This window comes from Podarcis gaigeae, assembly GCF_964106915.1.
Source record: "Podarcis gaigeae genome assembly, chromosome: 10".
NCBI classification, from domain to species: Eukaryota; Metazoa; Chordata; class Lepidosauria; order Squamata; family Lacertidae; genus Podarcis; species Podarcis gaigeae.
In genome coordinates this window covers 2,445,517-2,472,613 of record NC_139686.1, presented here as the reverse complement: position 1 = coordinate 2,472,613, position 27,097 = coordinate 2,445,517, and the positions used below count along the sequence as shown (strand labels likewise).

Sequence of the window (27,097 nt, the reverse complement as noted above, 5' to 3'; positions counted from 1 at the left end):
TGCTCTGATTTAGCACTAAAGAGCAGCTTTCCCAGGTTGGGGGAGGGGAGGGGAAGTGGCAGGGCCAAGTCTGAAACCCACTTGCATCTGAGTGCAGCAAGCATGGCATAAGGCTTGAAGACTTGCAAGAAGAAGAAGAAGAAGAGTTTGGATTTGATATCCCGCTTTATCACTACCCCAAGGAGTCTCAAAGCGGCTAACATTCTCCTTTCCCTTCCTCCCCCACAACAAACACTCTGTGGGGTGAGTGGGGCTGAGAGACTTCAGAGAAGTGTGACTGTCCCAAGGTCACCCAGCAGCTGCATGTGGAGGAGCAGGGAATCGAACCCGGTTCACCAGATTACGAGTCCACTGCTCTTAACCACTATACCACACTGGCTCACCTTGAAGACTTGGAAGGTTTTTTTGCAAAAAAACACATGTCTGCATCCTCAATGCACCCCACCCGGGCAACCTCACCATGCCACAGTTGACCTTCTCTGCGGCTACCAGCAAGGAGCCTCATTCTGTACCCCTACAATTTAAAGCAACTACTCCCTTCCCTTCTTATTCTCAGAGGAAAGAGTGAAAAGGTCCTTCTTATCTAGGGGGCAGGTGGCTTCCAAATTGGTGGGTTTTGTGGTGGGGGAGATTGAATTATTCAACATTTATTGCAAACCACTTAGAGGCTTTTATTGCAATCAAGGTTTTAAATACATACGGATAGATGATAGAGATAGATAGATAGATAGATAGATAGATAGATAGATAGATAGATGATAGACAGTCATGTTTGTCTTTCTGGAAGACAGATAGATGATAGATGATAGATAGATAGATAGATAGATAGATAGATAGATAGATAGAGATAGATAGATATAGATAGATAGATAGATAGATAGATAGATGATAGATAGATAGATAGATAGATAGATAGATATAGATAGATAGATATAGATGATAGATAGATGATGATGATAGATAGATAGATAGATGATAGATAGATAGATAGATATAGATAGATGATAGATAGATAGATAGATAGATAGATAGATAGATAGATAGATAGATGATAGATAGATCTATCTATCTAACAAGACAGTCTTGTTAATTGTTCTGGAAGACAGATAGATAGATAGATAGATAGATAGATAGATAGATAGATAGAGATAGATAGATAGATAGATAGATAGATAGATAGATAGAGATAGATAGATAGATAGATAGATAGATAGATAGATAGATCTATCTATCTAACAAGACAGTCTTGTTAATTGTTCTGGAAGACCGATAGATAGATGATAGAGCGATGGAGAGATGATAGATATATAGATATAGATATAGATATATAAATATAGATATATAGATATAGATATAGATATAGATGATATAGATATAGATAGATGATAGATTAGATGATGATAGATGATAGATAGATAGATAGATAGATAGATAGATAGATAGATAGATGATGCAGGGGGGGGGGAGAGGGAGAGGGAGAGAGATACCAACAAGCCAGCATGTCATTAATGCAATAACAGTGCATTGGTGTGGAGCTGCCCTGGCCCATCTACACATAAGGCTGCTTCACTAATTGTTCTGCAATGCTTCCCCAGTGTTACTGCATTGCTGCCTTCTTGTGCTCCAGCACAGCCAAAGCAGGACAAAAAGAATCCATCAGAACTTTTGTGGTATGAAAAGTTGCAGGATTTTAGCCGGGAGCTATGGGGCATGCACACATCACCAGCCAGGCTTCCTGCTGGCTAAGGAAACAGAGAAGGGGCAATGGGGAGTCATGTCCCCCCAGGAGAACATGAGAAGAGTCTGCTGGATCAGGCCAATGGCCCATCTAGTCCAGCATCCTGTTCTTCTCACAGTGGCCAAGCAGGTACCTCAGCTTCGAAGCCCACAAAGGCAGGATCTGAACACAAGAACAGCTCTCCCCTCCCGTGGTCTCAACAACTGCCACCCAGAAACATTAGCCATCCATAGCCCTCTACTCCTCTGTGAATTTTCCTAATCTTCTTTTAAAGCCACCCAAGTTGCTGGCCATCACCGCCTCCTGTGGCAGGGAGTTCCATAGGTTAACTGTGTTGTGTGAAGTGCCTCCTCCCTCCCCCACCTGGACCCCAAACCTGCTAGAGCAAGAGGGGCAGGACTCACCTTCTGTCAGGAGTGCATGCAGGAGCCGGGCCCTGTGACCAGTAGGGCTTCGCAGGACTGGGGCCTTCCTAAGGCGCGGCCGCACAGGTGAGGCTGATTGTTAACTCACAGCACCTGGTGTCAACAGCCAGGAAGGGATATAAGTCAGCATTTCCATTTGGCTCTTTGCCACAGCAACTCGTTTCCTGTCTTGCTGCGTTTGGCTTCTTGCTTCCTGATCCTCGGACCTCGGCTCCTTGATTCCTTGCTCCTCGACCCTCAGACCCTTGACCATGACTCCCTGCTTCTCGACCCTCGGACCCTTGACTTCATGACTCCCTGCTTCCTGACCCTTGGACCCCTGGCTTCTGGACTCTCATTCCTGCTCCCACCCCACCATCTTGCCCCCGGTCCTGACATCCTCAGCCAGGACTTCGATCGCCTGTAGACTGGACCTTGACACCTTGCCTAAAGGTCTGGGGTGGGCAGCTGCCCTGTTTCGACTGGGCTTTCAGCCAGTCAGAAAGGAAAAGTGGAGCGTTCAGCCCAATTTGGGCGTCGGGGAGCTGTTTCTCCAGCCTCCCGTTCCTCATGCCTGTCTTCCCATTGTGAGTCATGAAATGTAGTTTAGGAGGCAGTTTCTGACAATGTCTGAAAGAGCTGCCTCTCATCTCCACCTCAATGCTGGGTTCCTTTGGCCCAGGAGGGTGGCCACCCCAGGGGGCCCAATGAGGCCAGTGGCCCTCTTGGCTTGGGCATGGAGGGGCAGGTGACCCTGGAGAAGCCGCAAGACCTGCGCTTTGGAGATGGCCCCCTTTGCGCATCCCCCCGGTTCTGTTTTGGCATGCCGACAGCGTGAGTGATAAATCCAGGGCTATTTTTATCGCAGGCCTTTGTCAGCAAGTCTCCCGCGGGAAGGGCAGCAAGAAGCAGCAGCAGGAGGAGGAGCAGGATTCGCTTTGCCAGGAAGGATCTCTATGACTTAAGGAAGGGCACAGGCCCTGGCTCTTCCTCCGATGCCTGGAGAGTGGGCTGATGGGCCAGACTTTGCGCAAGCTGCAGCTCAGGAGCACTGTTTGCGCAATGAAGCCCCATGCTCTGCTTCCAGAGCTCAGCCTTGGCATGTGTGAATAGGGGGTGCCCCATGGTCCCTGACCCCCGACTGGAGCTCCTCTGAGCACCTGCAAGCTGAGCCCCACCCAAAGCAGCTCTCCCACAACCAGACCTTACCATAGCTGAAAGTTGTGGCTCCCAAAAGAGCTCATGGCATGCAGTGTGTTTCAGAAGCCGGGCACAAATGTTGGGGCAGCTGAGAGCTCCGGAACCATTTCCAAGTCTGCTTCAACCTAACTAACCTCGTTGGAGGCAGCAATTTTCCTTCTGAATGCCAGTTGGTGGAAACCACAGAAGAAGAGAGGGCTCTGGTGCTGGTGTTCTCCTCGCAAGTTTGCCCAAAGTGCATTCTGGCCGGCCGCTGTGAGAACAGGATGCTGGACGGGAAGGGACGCGGGCCTGATCCAGCAAGGCTCTTCTTAGGCTTTTTATGCCCAATTACTTGTGAGTTCAACAGGTTATGTTGCTTCTGGCATTTCAGTGCCCTGTGTTCTGTGCAAACAAGGGAAGACCGGGAGATCCATCTCCAGGTGAATAAGATGTCAGGCTGTAAGCCCAGGGGAGCTCTTGGTGAGCCATGGCTGCTTAGAGCAAGACCGGCCTGGATGGACCAGAAGGACAATCCTGGATAGGGTCTGGAATCTAAGCCTGGTGAGGAACGGTTGAGGGAGATGGGTTTGTTTAGCCTGGAAAAGAGGAGACATGAGAGCCATATTCAAATATCTTAAGGGCTATAATATGGAAGGTGGAACAAACTTGGTTTCTGACCCAAACCAATGGATTCAAACGGCCAGAAAGGACATTCTGACCCAACGTCAGATGGGAAGAGCTCTTTGGCAGTGGAATGGGCTCCCTCGGACTGTCCTTCACTGGAGGTTTTTCAGCAAAGGTTGGGCGACAGCTGTCATGGATGCCCTAGTGGAGATTCCTGCACTGCAGGGGGTTGGACGAGATGATCCTCAGGGTCCCTCCCAACCCTACAGCTCTTATGATTCTGTGAAGTGGGCACTTCTGCAGGCGCTGGCCTGTCTGTCTCATTCTGCTTCAACTTCCTGAGACTCTGAGCCTTGGTGGTGATCAACATCTGACTGCCTCCCCCTCCCCCCACTGCCAGGGATTCATCTGGCCTCTCCATCTCTGCTAATGTGTGCCATTTTGTGAGTTTCCATTACGGTGGCAGCATTTCACGGTCTTCTGCATCCATTTCATACTTGAGATCAGGCTGCTGCATCTTGGATCTGTTTCAGTTCCATTTTGTCAGAAGCAATTATTAACACCCCTCCCTCTCTTGTCCCTCCCCCCCCCCGCCTTTGTGGACTCCAGAGGAAAGAAGCAGCTGAACTTTCATCCTGTTTCTCAGCTCCCTCCGGGGTCTTATTTGGGTCCTGTCGAGAGGATGTGGCAGCCGTCAGGGAATGACAGATCCGTACATTTGTAGACCACTCTTTCAAGAAGTTCCAGGGTGCCATCCCTGATCATAGAATTGTATAATTGTAGAGTTGGGACTGCAAGCGTAATCTAGCCCAACCGCCTGAAATGCAGAAATCACTGCTAAAGACTCCCTTCATTTGAGGTATTTGACACACTTTCCAGCTTGTCAACATCCTTCCTAAATCGTGGTGCCCAGGACTGGGCACAGTATTTCATATGTGGTCTGATCAAGGCAGAAGAGAGTGGGACTATGACTTCCCTTTACCTGGACACTAGACTTCTGTTGAGGCAGCCTAGAAGAACCTTACCTTTTTTGTTGTTGCTGCGTCACTCAGTGTGCTTGTAAGTGGAACAGGAGACTGAAAAGAGGATACCTGGACCAGTGTCGGGGGGGGGGGGGGGTTATGACTGTGGTCCCATCCACACTTCTGCCTAGAAAGTGTTAGGATATAGCTCCGTTCTACCTTAAAGTGTTACCAGATAGATGGTACTGCTGAAGCATTACTTGACCCTTTAAGGTGGAACGGAACTATATCCTAACAGAAAGCATGGGTCCAAGCAGTTTTCTGCTTGACCCAAAGTTTCAAGGCATGAGTCTGAGCTGTTTTCTCCTCGCCCCACTCCTTCTGCAGTTTCAACCAGCTCCTTAGTGTCCCATCAGGGAAAACATCAGTCCTGAGAAAACCCGAATTGCCATTTACTCTGATTGAGTGCTAAAGAGCAGTTTCCCCTGGGGAAACCAGTGGGGTGAGAGGAATCGTGGATAAGCCCTGGGTTGGGATTTGAACCCAGGTCTTCCTCATCCAAGTCCTGCACTGTAACCCGTGCACAACACTGCCTCATGTCGCGATAAACTCACTGCCACTTCCCAACACAGGACCCTTCAGATGGTGTTTATTTATTTCATTTATTTCCAGGAAAAGGGGGGGGGGGAATTGCCACCAACATTAAGAAAAATTTCCCAGGCAAAAGAAAGAAAGAAAGAAAGAGAAAGAAAGAAAGAAAGAAAACCATCCAAGAAACAAATGAAATATGCATTCCAAATTCATAGACCAAATTGATACATCAACACATCTGAATCACACTCCCCGTCCTAGGGAAAGCCTGGGTGTGGTTCAAATGCGGCTCCCATGACCCCTATCCAGAAGGACCATTCATCTGGGGGGCACCGTGTTGGCCATCTCTGGCTTGTGCTATAGCGAGATTTGAGTTCAGGCAGACATAGCTGCACTCAGGGAACTCATTTGCACCTGTTGATCTGCCCACATCACAGAAAATGCCTGAGTTGAATTGTGGGGCCAACTCTATGCCCCATATCCCTTAGTGACCTGTTCTAGGTTTCAGGGCGGCAGACTCACTGACTGGGTGAATCAGGGAATCAGCGTGTTTTTACATGAGTAGAATGTGTCCTTTTATTTTAAATGCATCTCTGGGTTATTTGTGGGGCTTAGGGATTTGTTCATTCCCCCTCCCCAAAAAATATATATATAGTCCGGTCCCCCACAAGGTCTGAGGGATAGTGGGCCAGCTCCCTGCTGAAAAAGTTTGCTGGCCCCTGTGCTTGGGGATCTTGGCCACCTCGTCAACACTGTTCAGAAAGGACATCATTGCAAAGGCTTTGGAAGACCTTTGCCTTCTACCTCAGCAATTCTGATGGGGAAAAGAAATCACAGAATATGCTCTGGGGGGGTTGCAGCAGCATGGGGAGTTCATTGAGGGATGAGAAGGTAAAAGGGTGCTGCTGCAAGTGGCCTACCTCACAGGGTCGTTGTAAGATTGAAGAATATAAATCTCTGTGATCGTTAATTTTGCTTAAAAAAACCTCAACGCATCTGGAATACGCAGCCCCACCTGACTCCTGTTCTTTGTCCTCTCCCCTCGTTTCAGGTGGCCATAATTGCGGGGAATTTTGAACTGGCCGAAATCATCAAAACCCACAAAGAGTCCGACGTTGGTGAGTGAGAGTGTTTGGCTTTCCACGCACTTCTTATCTCCTTGTGCAGCTGAGAGGCCCTTTGACCATCAATGGTGGGAGGCTGGGGCATGACAGTTGTGGTCCTTGTGCCAGGCCAACCCCTGGCCAAGAGGGCCAAGGAGGAGATGCCAGGAGGACCAGAGGACTTGAGAAAGGACCAGCCTGGCTACCTTGTTAACACTGCCACCTTGGAGCTTTTTGTCCCATGACTTCTGGGATTCCTGGGGGTGGGGAGCCCCTTGACCCGGAGACTCGCCACCCTGCAGTGGATTTTGAACCGGTGACCTCCTTGGGAACCTCTGGCAGCGAGTCCAGCTCCGTCATAAAGTCCTGGCTGCTGTCACCCTAGTCTCATGGGAGAGAGCATTCCACCAGGTTGGAGCCATCACTGAGAAGGCCCTGGCCCTGGTGGAGGATAATTGGACTTCCTTAGGGCCTGGGACCTCTAAACTATCGTTATTCATGGACCTTAAGGTCCTCTGCAGGGCAGACCAGGAGAGGCAGGCCCGTAGATACAAGGGCCCTAAGCCACCCAACTGCCAACAGAAGGGACCTTTTGCATTCCTTGTGGGGCTGCAATGCAGACTGGATACCTCTGGAACCTCTGGCCTAGCCTGTCTAGCGTGTGGAGGGTGACTCTGGGAGGAGGAACAGAAGGTGACAAGGTGGCATCTCTTTATCTTGTGGTTGGTTTGAGGTAGGCGATTGGCTGTGCCTCTTCGGGGTGTCTTCTGCCTTGCTCCCCACACCCCTTCCATCCCATATGCAGCTCCTGCAGGGACAATGCTGGTATTTCCTCCCCTGAGAATGCATGTGATGACCTGCCTCTGGGGTGCAGCTACATTTAGAATGGTTTTTGCTCTTCTGGGCTCCCGCTTGGCAGAGACTGAAGGAAATGATCAGAGGAAGGTGGGTGCATCTCGCATAGAAGGGAGGCTGGAGGAGACAGGCTTTTCAGCTTGGGCAGAGGAAATTCAATGGCAGGAGATGAGAGAGCATTGCATGAAATGATGAGCAGCACAGAAAGAGGAATCCGGGAGTGTAATGGTTATATGGGGTTGTTTGTGCGTAAGTTGCCGCCACTTCTGGCTAGGTAGCCTAGTTAAACCTTTCCTGGCTGGACAGCCCTTCACTTCGTGGCTGTTCAGTCGCTAGCAGAATCAGTCAGTGGGCGTTTCTTGAACTTCTTCCAGCAAAGAAGTTCTTTGCCGCCAAGTCTACACCTACTTTCCCTGCGCGGAAGTCTTCTGCGCAGGGTGGGTGTGGGTAGCGGAGGACCTGTGTTCTCCCTGCTGGTCTGCAGCGAAGAGTCCTGGAGCCCTCTCTCCGATTCCCCCATCCACCCCTCTTTATCCCTGGTTTTATGCTGATTTCCTTCCCCAGCTGATGAGTCCCCTCTCTCCCGGCTTGGCCCTTCTCCGGCATCGCTTGGGAGCCCTGCCTCCACTTCTGGCTCCGATGTCAGTTCCCTGACAGGGAGCAAACGGTTCATTTCTGTGGGAATATTCAGGGATGCAGGAGAGGATATATTGTTTGATTATAGCCTTTTCAACTTGTGTTAACAAGTTCACAATTTAGCAGAGTAATATTCCCCCTTTTTAAACTCACAGCGGATGCGTTTGCTCAGGCTCGCTAAAGCCTCTGTAATAACTGTTCTGGCATTTTCCTCTTATTCCCTCATAAAAGATAAGACGCAACACAGTCTTCTATAAAAGTATAAAAAGAGTTTACTCACATTCTAAACAAAAAAAATTCCTTCCAGTAGCACCTTAAAGACCAACTAAGTTAGTTCTTGGTATGAGCTTTCGTGTGCATGCACACTTCTTCAGATACACTGAAACAGAAGTTTCCAGACCCTTCTATATAGTGAGAAGGTGACGACTCTTAACGACTGCAATAGGTCTGAAATTCCTTTGTAACAGCTATTTCAGAAATAGACTGGAAAGAGAAGCTGCTGAATTGCAACTTATCACCAAACTTAAAACCATGGAGAGACCTGGTCTGAACAAAGACATTGGATTCTTATCTCATTATACATGACAAAGCCATTTTTCACCTTCTCACCCCTTGCTTTTTCCTGTAAGACCTATTGCAGTCGTTAAGAGTCGTCAACAGGCTCATCACAGCTATCTGCCAATCACCCATTCCCACCACCCTTCTGAGTAATACCCCTCCCCACCTTCTCACTATATAGAAGGGTCTGGAAACTTCTGTTTCAGTGTATCTGAAGAAGTGTGCATGCACACGAAAGCTCATACCAAGAACTAACTTAGTTGGTCTTTAAGGTGCTACTGGAAGGAATTTTTTTTGTTTTGACTATGGCAGACCAACACGGCTACCTATCTGTAACTACTCACATTCTGTTCACAATCGGATCCCAGAAGGCAGACTTAGCTTAGAAAAGTAACATACACTGGGAAACTATCTCATAAGGAGACAGTTTTTTTGTCCTCTCTTGGAAGCCAAGAGAGCATCTTTGGCTAAGCAGATGTTGCTTCTTTGATGCATGTAGTCAAAGAGAGAGAGAGATGGCTGCCCTGCCCTGTGCTTTTGTCGTTACCTGCACAGGTGAGGCCACGCCCATCTCTAGTCACATGCAGAGGAAGTCTGTCCCAGCCCAGAAGGAAACAGGAAGTTGACCTGCTGGCTGGACAAACATTCTTCCCCATGTGTAAACATGTTCACTCTAGGAATGTTGTACTTGACTGCTCTTGTGTTTCACATTGCACAATTTCTGAGTCATGGCAGCTGCTGTGTTGGGTTGCATCAAGAGACCAAACCAGCATCTGGTTTCCAATCAGTATCTGGGCAGCTCCTCTCATGACTGGGAGGTAACAAAATTCCCTCTGCATTGAGAACAGCATCTTCAGACCAAGGTGAAGGCTTCCAACTACGTCTTCTCCTTGACAGGCTAGCTTTCTGCAGGCGTGGTGTTTTTCTTTCAAAAGGAGAGGTGTCCCATCAAGGGAGCCCCCACACCACAGTCTGAAGGAGTGCAGCCCAGATGACAGGCAAGGAAGTTCATTCAGACAGGAGCTTTGCAACCTCAAGGCCTCTGGAGTACTCAGGCGGAGACGAAAACCCCAAGCTTGTCTCTCCTCCCTTTCGAGGGAGTTGCTTCGGTTTCCCGCGAGAGAAGAATTGCAGTTTCTTGAGCACCTATCAGGCGCAGGATCAGAGGCAGAGAGCAGGGCCCATTAACAAATGAAAGGGAGATTACATTAATGAGAATTGTCAAACGGCTTGGCTACCAAAACCGACTTATTTAATTTTGTTCCATTGAGAGGGCGGAGGCGGCACGAGATCAATTAAAGGCGGAAAGGCTGCCTTGGCGAGAGGTGGCTATCAGTCCAAGTAGGTCAAATAGCACTGGGGGGAAAGGGAGGGTGAGAGGAGCTGGGGTCCAGATGGCCAGCTCCTGCAAGCCAAGGGAATTGGCGAAGGAACAGCCTGAAGCGAACCCTCAGAAAGGTTCCTGAAATGCCTGCAGAGAAGTGGGATTAGGAGCAGAGGAAAAGCCTGCGGGGCTTGGAGGGACCAGGTGGCAGGGGAGGGGGGCCAGGCCACATCCAGACCTGTGCTGGGCACCTCATCCCAGCACCTGGGAAGGTGAAGGCAAGGGCAGGTATCAGGGCCAGGAGAAACACCCGCGAGGAGCAGGGACTGAGTTCGACTCAAAGCACCATTTGCAGGGCTGGGCATCCATTGGCATTACCAAGGTCATGGCTGTTTCTGCCAGTGGCATGACCCCCCTCCCAGTGGTTGAAAGGTCCATTCTCCCAGCAGATCCCTCCTTTGGCCAGTGGAGCTCAAGGAAGGCCATGGCCAAACCCTGATCGGCGCTGTGCTTCTGCACTCAGCACAGAAGTGATAATATTTATTTCCTGTACTTTTCGAACACATGGAGGAACTTGCAGGGCCACTAAGTGTTTGTGTGTGTGTTTGCATGAGTGTTTTGTGTTGTGTATTACTTTGATAAAATAAATATTTTCTTATGTGCAAATGGCTTGAGATACCTATTAAGTCCATAAATTACCATATAGCATATATTCAACACAAAAATCAGTGACCATTTGTTGTTGATAAAGGACAGCTGGACATAGAAAGGGCCCCATTACCTTCAGGAGCTTAGGGCCTCATCGAACCTCAATCCGGCTGAAATATACTTGGAGTCGAGAGTGGATTTCATGCTCTTTATTCAGCTCATAGTGGTGAGGAGGAATGGAAGTTCCTCCAGAATGTCTGCTTTATATACATTATTTACATGATTGGCTAATTCCGGGATTCTCCTGTAGGCCAATCAGGTTGCAGATTCACTTCCACCTGGAGCTGGATTGGGTGGCTCCTGTGGATCAATCAGACTGCTGTCTTTTGGACCCTATTGTTCTAGGACCAATCAGACTGCTACATTCTGGTCCCTATTGTTCTAGGACCAATCAGACTACTGCCTTTGGGATCCTATTCAACTCAGTACATAACAGCAATAATGAAATGGAGAGCAGTGAAATTTAAAATTCAGCGTAACCACGCAAAGGTCCTTGATTAGCCTCTTACTCCTTGGCTGTTGGAGCCTGCTGGCCTCTGTGACTCCTGCGGATTCCCCCAGCCTCTGAGGAGACAGGTAGCTGCAATCTCCTGGTTGTGGAATCCCTCCTGAAACCATGTGCTCCATTCAGAAAGATCCATTCAGAAAGCTGCCACCAAAAGCAGGGAGAGAGGGGGACGAAGTCAGCACAACACGGCTTTCCAGCCAAGGTGATCTGCCCCTCCCTGCCAGTTCTTGGAACTCCAGACAAGCCTTCCTGGGGTGACCTCTACATAGTGCAGCAGATGCGGTATATGAGGACCTGGCAGAGCAGCCTGGGATCACAGTCTCTCAGACTGGCCTACCTCACAGGGCTATTTTGAGGCTAGAATAATAAAAATAATAATTTATTATTTATACCCCGCCCATCTGGCTGGGTTTCCCCAGCCACTCTGGGCAGCTTTCAACAGAATATTAAAATACAGTAGTCTATTAAACATTAAAAGCTTCCCTAAACAGGGCTGCCTTCAGATGTCTTCTAAAAGTCTGGTAGTTGTTTATTCCTTTGACATCTGGTGGGAGGGTGTTGCACAGCGCAGGTGCCACCACCGAGAAGGCCCTCTGCCTGGTTCCCTGTAGCTTTGCTTCTCGTAAGAAGGGAACCGCCAGAAGGCCCTTGGAACTGGACCTCAGTGTCCGGGCAGAATGATGGAGGTGGAGACGCTCCTTCAGGTATACTGGACCAAGGCCGTTTAGGGCTTTCAAGGTCAGCACTAACACTTTGAACTCTGCTCGGAAACGTACTGGGAGCCAGTGTAGGTCTTTCAGGACCTGAGTTATGTGGTCTCAGCGGCCGCTCCTGGTCACCAGTCTAGATGCCGCATTCTGGATTAGTTGTAGTTTCCAGGTCACCTTCAAAGGTAGCCCCACATAGAGCGCCTTGCAGTAGTCCAAGTAGGAGATAACCAGAGCATGCACCACTCTGGCGAGACAGTCCACAGGCAGGGAGGGTCTTAGCCTGTGTACCAGATGGAGCTGGACCTGCACCTCCATGGACAGCTGTGAGTCCAGAATGATTCCCAGGCTGCGCTCCTGGTCCTTCAGGGGCACAGTTGCTCCATTCAGGGCCAGGCTAGAACAGAGAGCGTTCTGGTAGAACCACAATGAACTCTTTGAAGGAAAGGTGGGATAGAAATCATAGCACCATAGAGTTGGAAGGGAACCCCAGGGGCCATCTAGTCTGACCCCCTGCAATGCAGGAATCACAATGCAGCAGGATCCGTGCAAGGCAATTTTCTATGTTGCTTCCTGTCATCTGATGCAGTGACGTGGCCCTTTGGTTTGCAGTCATATCCAGATCATCCACTCTGCCTGAGCCCTTTGTACACCACTGTTGGCCATGTGCTTCATGCGCCTCACCCCATCCCATGGGGTCAATCTCTCCCATGTCTTCTGAGGCCCATCCTGGCTCTGGTGATGTGACGTCCCCTCCTTCCTAGGGTTGACGATTCTCGTGGCTGCTCCTGATCACAAGGAACGCTCCTTCTTCCCTTCCTCGTTTGAACTTTGTTCTCTTCATCTTCCAGTCGCTGGATCTTGGTGATGCTGTTTCCTGCCAGATAGCTTTAAAAGAAAAAAAGCGCCCATATCCAAAAGCTGACCTCTCGCTTGAGTGGCGCCTTTACTCCACATGGGTAATGAGAGGCTCTGTTCCAGCTGCCACTTAACCTTCTCCTGGATACGCTCACGGCTCAGAGCTGCTGCAGGCTCTTTAGGACTCAAGTTTTGCAGACCGAGAGAATCAATCTGCCAACTGCCTTCCAAATTCCTCCACGAATCTGCCGCCCGTCCCCCTTCCTCCCTGCCCTTCACAGAACCAGCCGCAGTGCTCATTATGCTATTCCCAGTTCTGAATGCAGAGGTCATTCCATCCGTGCACATGCAGCTGGAAAGCTAGCAACGGTTGCCTGCAATTAGAAAACAACCCCATTGGTCCTTCAGGGGCATTTGCTGCCCTCTTCCCTCAGTTCCACCTGAAGTCCTTTCCCCTAAAGAACCAAGAGTCTTGTGGCACCTTCAGGACTAGCACATTTGTTTTATTTGTTTTTATTTATTCCATACATATCCCACCTTGCTCTCCTAGGAGCTTCGGGGGGCCAAGGTGCTTCTCCCCCTCCTCATTTAATCCCTACAGCAACCCTGTGAGGGTAAGTTTGGCTGAGAGGCAGCAAATTGCCCAAGGTCACTCCTCGTGAGCCTAACAACAACAACAATAATAAAAACAACAATAATAATTTATTATTTATACCACGTCCATCTGGCTGGGTTTCCCCAGCCACTCTGGGCAGCTCCCAACAGAATTAATGATGATAATAAAAAAGCAATAAAACATCAGACATTAAAAACTGCCTTCAGATGTCCTCTAAAAGTGAGATACAGGTAGGTAGCCGTGCTGGTCTGCCGTAGTCGAAACAAAAACAAAAAATTCCTTCCAGTAGTACCTTAAGGTAAAGGTAAAGGTACCCCTGCCCGTACGGGCCAGTCTTGACAGACTCTGGGGTTGTGCGCCCATCTCACTCAAGAGGCCAGGGGCCAGCGCTGTCCGGAGACACTTCCGGGTCACGTGGCCAGCGTGACATCGCTTCTCTGGCGAGCCAGAGCCGCACACGGAAACGCCGTTTACCTTCCCGCTGGTAAGCGGTCCCTATTTATCTACTTGCACCCGGGGGTGCTTTCGAACTGCTAGGTTGGCAGGCGCTGGGACCGAGCAGCGGGAGCGCACCCCGCCGCAGGGATTCGAACCGCCGACCTTTCGATCGGCAAGTCCTAGGCGCTGAGGCTTTAACCCACAGCGCCACCTGTGTCCCCCCAGTAGTACCTTAGAGACCTACTAAGTTAGTTATTGGTATGAGCTTCCGTGTGCATGCACACTTCTTCAGATACAATGAAACAGAAGTCACCAGACCCTGTCTTCCACTGCCTCCCGCAGTTTGGTCAAACTCATGCTGGTAGCTTCAAGAACACTGTCCAACCATCTCGTCCTCTGTCGTCCCCTTCTCCTTGTGCCCTCCATCTTTCCCAACATCAGGGTCTTTTCCAGGGAGTCTTCTCTTCTCATGAGGTGGCCAAAGTCTTGGAGCCTCAGCTTCAGGATCTGTCCTTCCAGTGAGCACTCAGGGCTGATCTCCTTCAGAATGGATTGGTTTGATCTTCTTGCAGTCCATGGGACTCTCCAGAGTCTCCTCCAGCACCAGAATTCAGAAGCATCCATTCTTTGGCGATCAGTCTTCTTTATGGTCCAGCTCTCACTCTATGTATCTGTGTTTCTATGATTCTCTGATATGGCCTCTTCCTGCCACATGCAATTTACCACCCGAAATAGCTTCTCTGGGCTGAAGACTCCTCACCTGCAGTCCCATCTATGTACTTTCTTCGCCTCCCTCTCACTTAAGCACCCCTCTCCCTCCATCGCTTTGGGCCTTGCTCACTGCCAGATTTGCCACACCTTGGGCTGCTCTTGACTCTGGGAGCTGCTACGGAAGGATGGAGATTGGAGGGCTGCAGGGCTGAGAGTGTGACGGGTTGGGGGCGGCAGCTGCAAGAGTCAGAAAGCGCCTGGAGCCCCTACGAGAGAAGCTTTGCGCAGGACCTGGACCTCTGCAGCTGAATCACTCATCAGCGTGACAAGCTGTTCCCACTGCCTCAGTGCACAGTCACGTGCAGGATGTGTCCTTGACAGGAGTGGCCAGCATGGAGGGACTCCTTTAAAAGCCCCCCTTCCCCTTTTGCAAAGCCACAGACAATCTGCTTCATAATCAAGGGCGAGAAATAGATCTTTTATTATTTCACGGTTAAGAGTACTCACGGACATAACACAAAGCTAGATGCTGGAAGATTCAGGAGAGGTTCTAAAAAGTCCTTCTTCCCGCAGTGCAGAGTTAATCTGTGGAACTGCCTCCCACAGGGATGGCCACAAACTTAGATGGCTTTCAAAGAGGGTTAGACAGATTCATGGAGGATGCCATCAACGGCTTGTAGCTACAATGACCCTACTCTTCCTCCACAGTTGGAGGCAGCAATGTTTGTGGATACCAGTTGCTGAAAACCACAGAGATGGGCATGGATCCATTAGCTGAGATCCCTGCATTTCAGGGGGTTGGACTAGATGACCCTCAGGATCCCTTCCAACATTTCTACGATTCTTGTGCTCTAATCCAGCTCACAGGCTTCCCACCAGGGCATCTGGTTGGCCGCTGTGGGAACAGGAGGCTGGACTGGGTAAGTTGTGGGTCTGATCCAGCCGTGCTCCACTTATGTTCTTGTGTGCTTTATACCAAGTCAGGGCATTGGTCCTTCCAGCCCAGCATTGTCTGCACTGATTGGCAGCGTCTCTCCAGGGTTTCAGATGGAATACTTTCCTTGCCAGGATTTGAACTTGTGCTCTGCTGGTGAGCTGCAGCACAGCACAACTAAAACTTCTCAATAATGTTTCTCACTGCTGCATTCCATGGCTTTTGGAAGCTTGAAAAGGAGGAGTGAGGAAGGTAGGCCAGCATCTCCCAAGCTTATGCCCTTCATTTTTTTTATTTTTTATAATATTTTTTATTAGTTTTATGAAATACAGAAAAAAGAATAAAGAGCATATTATAAAAGTAGAAAAAGAAAGTTACAAATTTTCTTATTCTTTTTTCCAAATCTACTGGACTTCCCCGCGTCCTCCCAACCCTGCATTCTCTGTGATACATAACATCTGCAATTTGTTAACTTGTTTCAATACTTATTGTATCTTCCATTTTATCATGTTACCCAATTTCAAATATATTATGACCCAAATCATGTACGTTTTCATTTTAACACAATAAAGTTGTTTCATTATTCTATCTCTGACTTCTTGTACCTTAATTTCCATTTCTTTAATTTAACATTACTGAAGCTAGAATTTCCTAAAAGGTGCGTTTTTTAACATTCATACAACTTATAATGTTTTTCCAAATAGTCTTTAATTTTTTTCCAGTCCTCCTCGATTGTTTCTTCTCCCAAGTCTCGGATTCTGCCAGTCATTTCGGCCAGTTCCATGTAGTCCATCAACTGCGTGTGCCATTCCTCCAGTGTGGGTAAATCTTGTGTCTTCCAATGTTTTGCAATCAGGATCCTTGCTGCTGTAGTAGCGTACATAAAAAAGTTTCTGTCCTTCTTAAGCACTCTCTGGTCCACCATGCCCAGGAGGAAGGCCTCTGGTTTCTTAGGTAAGGTAAATCTAAGTACCTTTTTTAGTTCATTATGAATCATTTCCCAAAAGGCCTTCACTTTCAGGCAGGTCCACCAGAGGTGAAAGAATGTCCCTTCCGCCTCTTTACATTTCCAGCATTTATTATCAGACAGGTGATATATCTTAGCAAGCTTGACTGGGGTCATGTACCACCGGTATATCATTTTCATAATGTTTTCCTTCAAGGCACTACATGCCGTAAATTTCATTCCGGTGTTCCATAACCTTTCCCAGTCTTCAAACATAATGTTATGCCCCAAATCCTGCGCCCACTTTATCATGGCGGATTTGACTGTCTCATCCTGAGTATTCCATTTAAGCAGCAGGTTATACATTCTCGAAAGTAGTTTACTTTTTGGTTCTAACAGTTCTGTCTCTAGTTTCGATTTTTCCACCTGGAATCCAACCTTCTTGTCTACTTTAAAGACCTCTTGAATTTGTGCATAATGCAACCAATCTCGCACCTTGTTTTTTAGTTTTTCCAAGCTCTGCAACCTCCAATTGTCTCCAATCTTTTCAATAATTTCCTCATATTTAGGCCAATTGGCTTCCATATTAGGTCTCTTACGTGCCTTGGCCTCCACCGGTGAGAGCCACCTTGGAGTCTTACTCTCCAATAAGTCTTTATATTTTGTCCAGACCATTAAAATTGCTCTCCTGACAATGTGGTTTTTAAACAGTTTGTGCACTTTAACCTTGTCATACCACAAATATGCATGCCACCCAAAAGCGTTGTCAAACCCTTCCAGATCTAGGACATCAGTGTTTTCCAGTAAGATCCAATCTTTCAACCAGCAGAAGGCTGCGGATTCATAATATAACCTCAAGTCTGGCAGGGCAAATCCCCCTCTTTCTTTCGCATCAGTTAATATCTTAAACTTTATTCGGGGCTTTTTGCCCTGCCAAACAAACTTAGAGATATCCTTCTGCCACCTTCCAAAGCATTCCACCTTGTCCACGATCTGTAGGGTCTGAAACAAAAATAACATTTTTGGCAATACATTCATCTTTATAGCTGCTATTCGGCCCAACAAGGAAAGTTTCAATCTTGACCACGTTTCCAAATCTCTTTTGATTTCTGACCAACATTTCTCGTAGTTGTCTTTAAACAGATTCAAATTTTTGGAGGTCAGATACACCCCTAGGTATTTTACTTTTTTAACCACATTTAATTCTGTTTCTTTCACGAACTCATCTGTTTCTGTAATTGTCAAATTTTTTGCTAGAACCTTAGTTTTTTGCTTGTTCAACTTAAATCCCGCCACCCGACCAAAGTCCGAAATTAATTCTAACACTCTTTTAGTACTAGAGACAGGCTCCTGCAATGTTAATACCAGGTCATCTGCAAATGCTTTCAATTTATATTGTTTCACTCCGACCTCAATTCCCTGTACCAACCGGTCCTTTCTAATCATGTTCAATAGCACCTCCAGAACTGAAATAAACAATAGGGGGGATAGGGGGCACCCCTCCAAGCTTGTGCCCTTCAAATGTTTTGCGTGACAATGGCCACCAGCCCCAGCCCACACAGCCGTTGCGTAGGAGAGCAGATGTAGTGGGACATAGACAGCAGGCACACTCTGGATTCATCCACAATTCCTCTTGTCCCACTGCTTTCACCCAGGAAAAACCAATCTTTGGTGCTCAATCGGAGTAAACAGCCATCGAGTTTCCTGCAGATTGACGTTTGTTCTGATTTAGAGCTAAAGAGTAAATTTTCCTCAGGGGAATGCAGTGGGGCAAGGGCAAAGCTCCACGAACTCCTGCTTTCTAGGCATCGGGCAATTGGAAGTGTGGACAAGCCCTCTGTCCTTAAGCACATCTGAAGCAGAACCCCCCCCCCCCAAGAATTCTGGGTTTGTTAAGGGTTGCAGGGAATTGTAACTCTGGGTTCACCACCCTTCTGCCTGTCCCGTGATTTCTAAGCACAGGTATGAGACGTTTTGCTTTTTTCCCTCCTGCGGTTTCCTGCTGATTCGGAACAAATATGAGTTGGGTGTTCTGTGGATTCACATTTGATCCAATTCAAACGTGTTTTCCCGGGGAAATAGGTGGGACAAAAGAAAAATCTCCCAAATTGATGCCCAGAATTCTTTGACAGAAGGAATGTCCACCACCATCCAAGGTTGTCCATCCTGTTTCTGCTACTCTCAGAAAGTTCTTCCGGATGTTCAGTCTCCTTTTTTGTAATTTGAATCCATTGGCTTGGATCCAACCCTCTGGAGTAGGAGAAAACAAGCTTCCTCCACCTTCCATGTTTGAGCCATCCAGGTATTTGAAGATGGCTCTCACGTCCCCTCTCAATCTTCTGTTCTCCAGGCTAAACAGACCCAGCCCCTCCGTGATCACTGAGCCTAACCAGCTTCCCAGGAAAGCAAAACCCTGTCAGGGATTGTCCAGCTGTGATACCTGCACAGCAGAGGGCTGGACTAGATGAGTTTTGGGGTCCCTTCCTGTTCCATGATTCACTTTTGTACACAGAAAGCATTCTGCATAAGATGGTCCTTGTACCCAAAGGGCAAGGCTGAAAGGGCAGTGGAGATACTGACCCTCCAATCTGCACCCGGAACATCTGCCTTGCTCCTTTTGTGCCAGCACATAGATGAGCCCAAGAGGAACCCATGAACCAAAAGCTGCTCCCAGAGGAAATGGGGGCCTGGCCAGGCCCCTCTGTTTGCTTCCTGGCACCCAAGCTGCTCATTCACGGGTCCCATATCCTCTAGCGGTTGGGCTTTTGAAGAAAGCGAGTGGCTTCTGCCAGGAGCCTGAACTCCCAGCTGCCACGGCTGCACCATTACAGCTGCTCAGAAACGAGGCTGGCGTGAGCCCTTTGCTTGCCAAAAATTGCCTTTGACACTGCCAGCCTGCCTGTGATCAGACCGACATGCAATTAAGCATTTCCCCCAAGCGGCTGATGGTGGGGAAATAATGATTACCTTGCTCGGCTCATTGAGCACAAGCCCAAACTGCCGCCTCCCACGGAGAGCTCTCCTGGCCCCTCCGCTTGGCAAGCCCCCTCCCTCACTGTCAAGGTGCCCAGAGGGTGGCACTGGCTGGTAGTGCCATCGGGGGATCCTGGAGGGGGGGTGTATGGAAGCACACAAGACACAAATCTGCCTCTGCTCACCTCAAGCTCTTAAAGGCGTTCCTCTCCCCTGGGCCAAAATAGTTGCTTTCTTTCCATGGTTTCTGTGGTTTTATAAGAATGGTATGATGGCCTAGGACTCAGGGTCAGACTCGGAGCCAGAGGAGTCTAAGTCTGCACCAGATCCTTTGACTCAGGCAGCATCTGAACCGAGTCTGGGGCCTGATCCTGAAGAGCCCCAGCCTGCACAGGTTCCCCTGCAACAAGCACCAGCTGGGCTGAGTCAGGGGCCTGAGCCTACCCTGGCTCCAGATGCAGAGATGACCTCGTTGCCTCCAGCTGGGCCATCCCATACAGCTGCTCCACTACCGGTTGGGTCAGGGGAGGCTGAGGCGGCCTCTGGTTCTAGTAACCCACCAACGTCTCCTGAGCTGCAGAGAGTGAGGTCTGAGAGAAGGAGAGACCTGAGTACTCGCAGGAGGAGTGCTCGCCGTCGGGCGAGACAGGGAGGTGAGTCACCGGGGGATCAGGACCGGCCGTTACCCCGACAAAGATAAAAGGCTGTTGGACCCTTCCCCAGGTTGCGGGAGCAACATTGCTGTTTGCCAGAACCTGCCTGAGATCCTGTGCCTGACTTTGCCTGGTTTCCTGCATCGTGTCCTGCCTTGGCCCTGTCAGACTGACTCCTCGTGGAACCCTTGGATTTGGAACCAGACCTGGTCCGCATTACTCGGGTTACCGCTGGACCCAGCACAAACAGCCAGATCAATCCAATAACCAACTAGCCACATAAGAGGAGCCTGCAGGATCATGCCAGTGGTCTACCTAGTCCAGCACCCATCTGCCATGGTGGCCAACCAGATACCTGTGGAAAACCTGAAAGAAGGATTTGACCACAAGAGCAATTCTCTCCCCTCCTGTGCTTTCCGGCAACTGTATTCAGAAGCATTGCCAGCCCCAGCTGTGGAGACAGCATAGAATCAGAATTGTAGAATTCTAGAGTTGGAAGGGACCCTAAGGGTCATCTAGTCCAACCCCCTGCAATGCAGGAGTCTCAGCTAAAGGATGGATCTCAACTAAAGCCATCGTGGCGAGGAGCCGTTTCTACTTCAGCTACTTACCCCAAAGGACGTCTTTCTTTCTTCCTGAGTCCCAACTGGATGGAGCCTGGCTGGGATTACTCACCCAAGGGGGATGGGGCACTCTGCACTTGCTCTGAGGCACGCTTGTTGTTATTTCTTTACAGGCACCTCTTGGGATTTTTCTGTCCTGGGAAAAACTGTTAGCGTGAGACCTTAGTGCAGGCATGTCCAAAGCCCAGCTCAGGGGCCTAATCCGGCCCACCAGTCAGTTTAATCCAGCCCCTGTGACAGTCCTTAAAAAAGCTCAATGACTTCAATCCTAAAAAAACCACAACTTTGGGGTAAAATCATCGGCCCTCTCGCATGTTCACTTCATCATATCTGGCCCTGTTTGAAAAAAGTTTGGACTTAGTGAATCACAGCCCATCAGGGAGAGTAGCGCTGAGCTCTCTGACTCAACACTCTGATTGAACAGTTTCATAGGATATACACACCCCATAGTTTAATCAGCATTTACCTAAGTTCTTTAAGTCTTTACTAAAAAAAAGTTTTATTTTTTTAATGAATACATTTGGCTCTCAGAATTTTTCTGCTCCTAAACATTCATTTACAGTCTTTGTCTCTGCAGGGTTTTTCTGTGAGATTTTTAAGGCTTTAATTGAACAAAAGCCTCTTTGGAGCAAGGGATTTGGAAGTTCTGAGCAGATAAGTGCCTTGAACGCTGAGCTACGTCCTCTCAGCAGGAAAACATGGACCTGGGAGAGACCAGGGTTCGAATTCAGCCATGATGCTCACCGGGGTGACCCTGGGGGCCAGTCCCTGCCCTGTCTCAGCCTTACCTACCTCACAGGGTCCTTGTGGGTCAGGCAGCCTCTGGGTCTAGTAACCCACCGACAGCTCCTGAGCTGCAGAGACTCAGGTCTGAGAGAAGGAGAGATTTGAGTACTCGCAGGAGGAGTGCTCCCCTTCAGGCGAGACAGGGAAGTGAGTCGCTGGGGGATCAGGACCAGCTGCTACCCCAACTGAGATAAAAGGCTGCTGGACCCCACCCCAGGTTGCGGGAGCAACGTTGCTGTTTGCCAGAATCTGCCTGAGATCCCATGCCTGTCCTTGCCTGGTTTCCTGCCCCATGTCCTGCCTTGGCCCTGTCAGACTGACTCCTCGCAGAACCCTTGGATTCGGGACCGGACCTGGACCGTGTTACTGGGGCTACCCCCGGGCCCAGCACACCAGTGCAGGCAACCGACTTACCACTGCAGAAAAGAGGGTGATGCAGTAATTAAATGGACCGGTCTTGATCACATCCACTGGGAAGGGGGATCCAGATGAGGCTCGATCATCAAGAAGGGAGCCTGGAGGGCTTGGAATGAATCCCCTGAAAGCCAGAGCCATTAGACTGATAGCAGTCGGGATAAATGCATCAGGTTGCCATGGCGACAGAGAGGCGGGCAAGCGCTTGCAATCTACGGATCTCTGAGGCAAGAGTCGCAGATGCAGAAAGCGACCAGGAAGATGAAGGAATGAAAGAAGCCGGCTCGCAGAGGGTTCCTTGGCTAGCTGTGTTGGGAAGTGGTTTGGGGGGGCGGGGGGCTTCCTCTGGAGGGCAGGAAGCCATCTCAAGAGCCACCAGTGTCCTTGTCTGCCCCCAGCAACTGTTTAGGCTGAAATCATGCAGGCAGCTTGCCTGGAAAGGAGCCCCACTGAATACTACAATACTGTCCTCCGTGCAAAGAGGGGTTGCACTCCTGTGCAGGTTTCCAGATTTCGCAGTAAAAGAAGGCAGAGCCCAGAGATGCCTCAAATGCTTCTGGGGCCACACCAGCCTTCGAGGACGGCTTTTGCCAGGCTGGGATACGGATCCTAGGAATGGGACCAGGCCGCTTGCTTGCCTGGGCAGAGGGCAGAGTCTGGGTATGCAAAAAATCTCTTGACTTTAGCCTGACCGGAATGTAGTTTGTTGGCTGACATTTCCACTCCCCCCCACTTTTTGCCTTTGGCCCCACCTGGCCGTGTGGCCCCCAGAAAGCTTTCTACAGACTGAAAGCTTTCCACCATATCTGTCAGGCTACGGGGAATCAGACTAAGCAGATCAAACGAAAGGAGTGTTCTTACCAGTTAGTTTCTTTAATGATCACAGCGAGAGATGAAGGAATGCACATCTCTCTAGAAATGGTGTTGCTCCCAGTTAAGGTTTACCCCACCCGTCCTCATTAATCTACTTCACTCCTATGTTGAGTATTCTGAGCTTGTTGCCTCTGCACTGTCTGTTCTGCCACTCTCAAGGCCATCTAGTCTTAGGCAAAGGAGGGGGGGAAGGTCAGGAATGCTGTCCAAGGACACTGAATCCACGTGGTGCATTGCATACTGGCACAAGTTGGCATTTTATGGGAATGCTGCTCCAATGGGTGTCTAACACACACTCTCCCAGTCTGGTGCTATCGATGGCTCTGCTCTGCCTCCACAGTCAAGAGCAGCCATGCTTCTGAATCTCAGTTGCTGGAAACAATACAGCGTCAGACATTAAAAACTTCCCTGAACAGGGCTCCCTTCAGATGTCTTCTAAAAGTCAGATAGTTGTTTATCTCCTTGACATCTGATGGGAGGGCGTTCCACAGGGCGGGCGCCACCACCAAGAAGGCCCAATGCCTGGTTCCCTGTAACCTCACTTCTTGCAGGGAGGGAACCAGCTCTCAGAGCTGGACCTCAGTGTTTGGGCTGAACGATGGGGGTGGAGACGCTCCTTCAGGTCTACTGGGCCAAGGATGTTTAGGGCTTTAAAGGTCAGCACTTTGAATTGTGCCTTGAAACGTACTGGGAACCAATCTGGGTATTTCAGGACCGGTGTTATATGGTCTCGGTGGCTGTTCCCAGTCACCAGTCTAGCTGCCACATTCTGGATTACTTGTAGTTTCTGGGTCACCTTCAAAGGTAGCCCCATATAGAGGGCATTGCAGTAGTCCAAGTGGGTGCCACCGCTGAGAAGGCCCTCTGCCTGGTTCCCTGTAACCTCGCTTCTCGCAGGGAGGGAACCACCAGAAGGCCCTCAGAGCTGGACTTCAATGTCCGGGCAGAACGAATGGAGTGGAGACGCTCCTTCAGGTATACTGGGCTGAGGCCGTTTAGGGCTTTCAAAGTCAGCACCAACACTTTGAAATGGATGTGCTTTGTCCTTCATAGTTGGATGCAGTAAATGCTTCTGGACCCCAGTTACTGGAAACCACAGGAGGGGAGAGTGTTGCTCTTGTGCTCAGATCCTGCTTGTGGGTTTCCCATTGGCCACTGTGAGAAGAGGATCCTGCACTGGATGGGCCATTGGCGCGGCATGTTATGTCCTTAGGAACGAGAGAAGGCTGGCAAGCAGAAACAGTTATTTGCAGCCTGCTTACTGAGAGTGACATTTATCACGCGCCGACCGATATCCGCTGTAGCTCTGAGAAACTGGCACCGACAATTTGTTGCAGAGACGAAAGCAGTGTTTGCATCCCTTGGGCTGCATTTAAATCCTCTCCATACCTGGAGTTTTAGGTCATTGTTTTAATCTTTGCTGTACAGCACCCCAGGTGCCCCCTAACGGCAGAGGACACGGCAGAAAAGTTTTAAACCAACAGCTCTGCACGAATAAATAAATCATGCACCTTTAAAAGGAATATGTTCCTCTGATAGCCTTCTTAAAGGGAGCTGTCACATTCCTTGCGACAGATGTTTTCAATACCAGGAGCTGCTTCTTGGGGGTTACCCATATTCAGGTCATTTTTTTCTTGAGATGCAGTGGAGGGGAAATGCAATTTTTGTGTGAAGCCCCAGAGGGGCGTGGGAACGCCTCCTTGGTCTTTTTGCTGTGAAACTGTGGAAGCAGAGAAGGATGGGCAGGGCCCCCAGATGGGGAGAACTGGAAAGCTGGCTGTTTAAGCTCCTGGTGTAGCAGGCAGGCAATATCTTTGCAGCACAGCCAGATCTTGAGCTGTTCTCTTTTTTATATATATATATAAAAATTTTTTATTAAAGTTTCAAAAGTTTTTTTATAACAACAAAAACAAGACAAAACAATATAATAAAAATGACAAACAAAAAATATAAAAAACAAATATAATTTCTTTTTTTTTTTTCAAAATTTTTATTAGGTTTTTTTAATAAAAGAGATACAAAAATGAAAAACAGCATTGTTTGTGTCTTTACGAAATTTCATAACATCTTTGGACTTCCTCGCGTCATCCGCTCGCACATACATTGTTCATAAAATTTTTCAAGCAAATTACCATCTTATTTGTAATCTTATAACCAATCATTACAATATAGTCTAATAATGCTCATCTAATTTAGTGATGGCCAATTGTTTATAATCAAGCATCCTTCTTAGCATTCCATCAAATTACAATAATTTTGTAAATAAATCTTAAATTTCTTCCAGTCTTCTTCAATCCTTTCTTCCCCTATATAATTTCAACCCTTATTTTCTTATAACTTACTTCCCCGACTTCCTCTTACCTCCCCGTCCTGTATTCCAATTTCTAAATTATTCTTCAGCAAATCCTTCCCATATTTTTCACTTAATTTTAACCTTTCTTTTTCTTTTAAACTTATCCATTGCCGCTAATAACCACAGCGTCATTCTAACATTCATTAATCAGATCTTGAGCTGTTCTCCTGTTGCCATCAGCCTGGGAAAACTTGAGCAATCTCAGGGGGGAAATGGGATCTGGGTACACAGTGCAGGAATCGCATGACTGCTTGCAGAGATGCTCTCAACCCAAGAGGGGACAGGAGTGTGGAGCCAGATATGGTTCTGATCTTCCTCTCCAGATTTGCAGTGGGGGTTTTGTTTCTGAGTAAGGTGGTCTGCCTCATTGTGTCCCCTGCTACTCCCTCTTCTATGAGCTGGCCAGACCCAATGCAACCAAGCTCCCCCTTATTCTTCTCCTTTGGCCAAGCAACCTCCCACTCTGGGGAGGAGCCTGTCTTCTCTTCCTTGAGGAACTGTAGCAGGGCCTGCCTTGAATTGGCCCCACGGTTACCAATCGCTGCTCTAATTTGCAGGAGCTCACCTTAAGCTCTCCACTTCCCACCCTGATTTGTAACACTTGTGCAATAGTGGCAGTGATCCCTTCCGGGGGGCCATTTACATCTCAACTGCCTGCCAGCAGTCCTCTCAGTAGGTGAAGTCAAAGTGCGTTGGAGTTAGCTGAGCAGCCCTAAGGCGAATCGAAGCAAGTTGCCGTTTTGTGTAATTGAACGCCGATGGGCGGAGCTGATGTCGCTAATTCATCCTGGGTCTCCCCTCCTCTTCTCTTTCTCCCCTGCAGTGCCTTTTAGAGAAACTCCCAGCTACACGAAGAGGAGGCGGATCATCGGCACGGGCGGCCTCTCCTCCCCCCGCCTGCTGCAGCGGTCTGCCAGCGACAACAATTTGAAGTCCGAGAGCCGCCCGTCCTACTCCCCAGTGCCCTCGCTCCGCGGCCTGCCCCAACAGCTGCTGGCTCAGATGCAGGAAGCCGCTGTCGGGGTGGGGTTGGGGGACAGCAGCCTGGTGAGCACGGGCAGCTCCCGGAGCGCCCACAGCCGCTCCCCATCGCTGCAGCGCGTGCGGGAAGAGAAGGAGGCCGATGCCCACACACTCAGGAGAAGCAGCCGCGGCAAGGCCAGGTGAGAGAAGCCACGCGACAGAGGGAGGAAAGGGGGGGACCCCCTCGGACCACCCAGGGTCACACACAACTGCATGAGGGAAGTTCTGGTGGTGGCCGAGTTCCTCTGGGGGTCCGCAAGCTGGGGAGAGGGTTCCAGCCACATTTGTGGTTCTAATGTGGGAGGGGTGGGCTGGCCAGTGGCGCTGCTGAAATGCTGGACAGCTCCCTCTTCTCCCTCAGGGGTCTGCATCTATCCCTTCCATTGACTGGCGCCTCTGAGGATGGGGGAGCTGTCCAGCGTGCTGAAGGCAGGCTGCCTTAAAGGCCTGTCCTCCCCTCCGAGGGAGGTGGGTACCTCTGCTGCCTGTCTCCCCTCCCTCCAGACCCATCTGGTCAATGCAAGCTTCTGGGTCCATCGTGATACTTGCCAACCGCCAAGGGGTGGGTCTTGAAAGCGAGCCACAGTGGTGTATTTCAGACTATGAACCAACACAATGGCCAACTGGGTGTTCCCCTCGTCTACATTGGGTCCAGTTTTTGGTGGGGTGAGAAAGCGACCGTGCGGGGGAGATTCTGGGGAGCAGCCATTACGCCCTTTGGCATCTTGGCAAAGTTGTGGGGACAGGGAGAGGCCATGTAACCTTCACACGCAGGGGACGTTGACGCAAACGGTGGTTGCAGCCAGTTGCAAGTTACACCTGCCATGGCCAACTTGTTGCCCCCTCCCCATATGTTTTGGAAAACAGCTTTCATCAGCCCCAGCCACTGCTGTATGGGCATTGCTGGATCTATAGGGCAACAGGTTAGCCAATTCTGATGTATGAAATCATAGCCACGCTGTTCCAATAGCAGGAATTTCAGTGGCTGCGCCTGTG

The 27,097-nt window shown here is 49.3% G+C and overlaps 1 protein-coding gene across 9 annotated transcripts in view; it reads left to right on the top strand.

Annotated features, from left to right (window-relative positions):
- The window catches only part of SHANK3 (SH3 and multiple ankyrin repeat domains 3), a 410,336-nt gene that overhangs the window by 165,019 nt on the left and 218,220 nt on the right, over positions 1 to 27,097 (top strand). For all 9 annotated transcript variants that reach the window (XR_014555552.1, XR_014555553.1, XM_083699824.1 and 6 more), the window contains 2 exons: positions 6,553 to 6,619; positions 25,902 to 26,241. Coding sequence is in view for 7 of the 9 variants with exons in the window: in XM_083699824.1 (XP_083555950.1) it covers positions 6,553 to 6,619; positions 25,902 to 26,241 (407 nt within the window). In the remaining 2 variants the exon portion in view is untranslated. The remainder of the gene's footprint in view (positions 1 to 6,552; positions 6,620 to 25,901; positions 26,242 to 27,097) is intronic.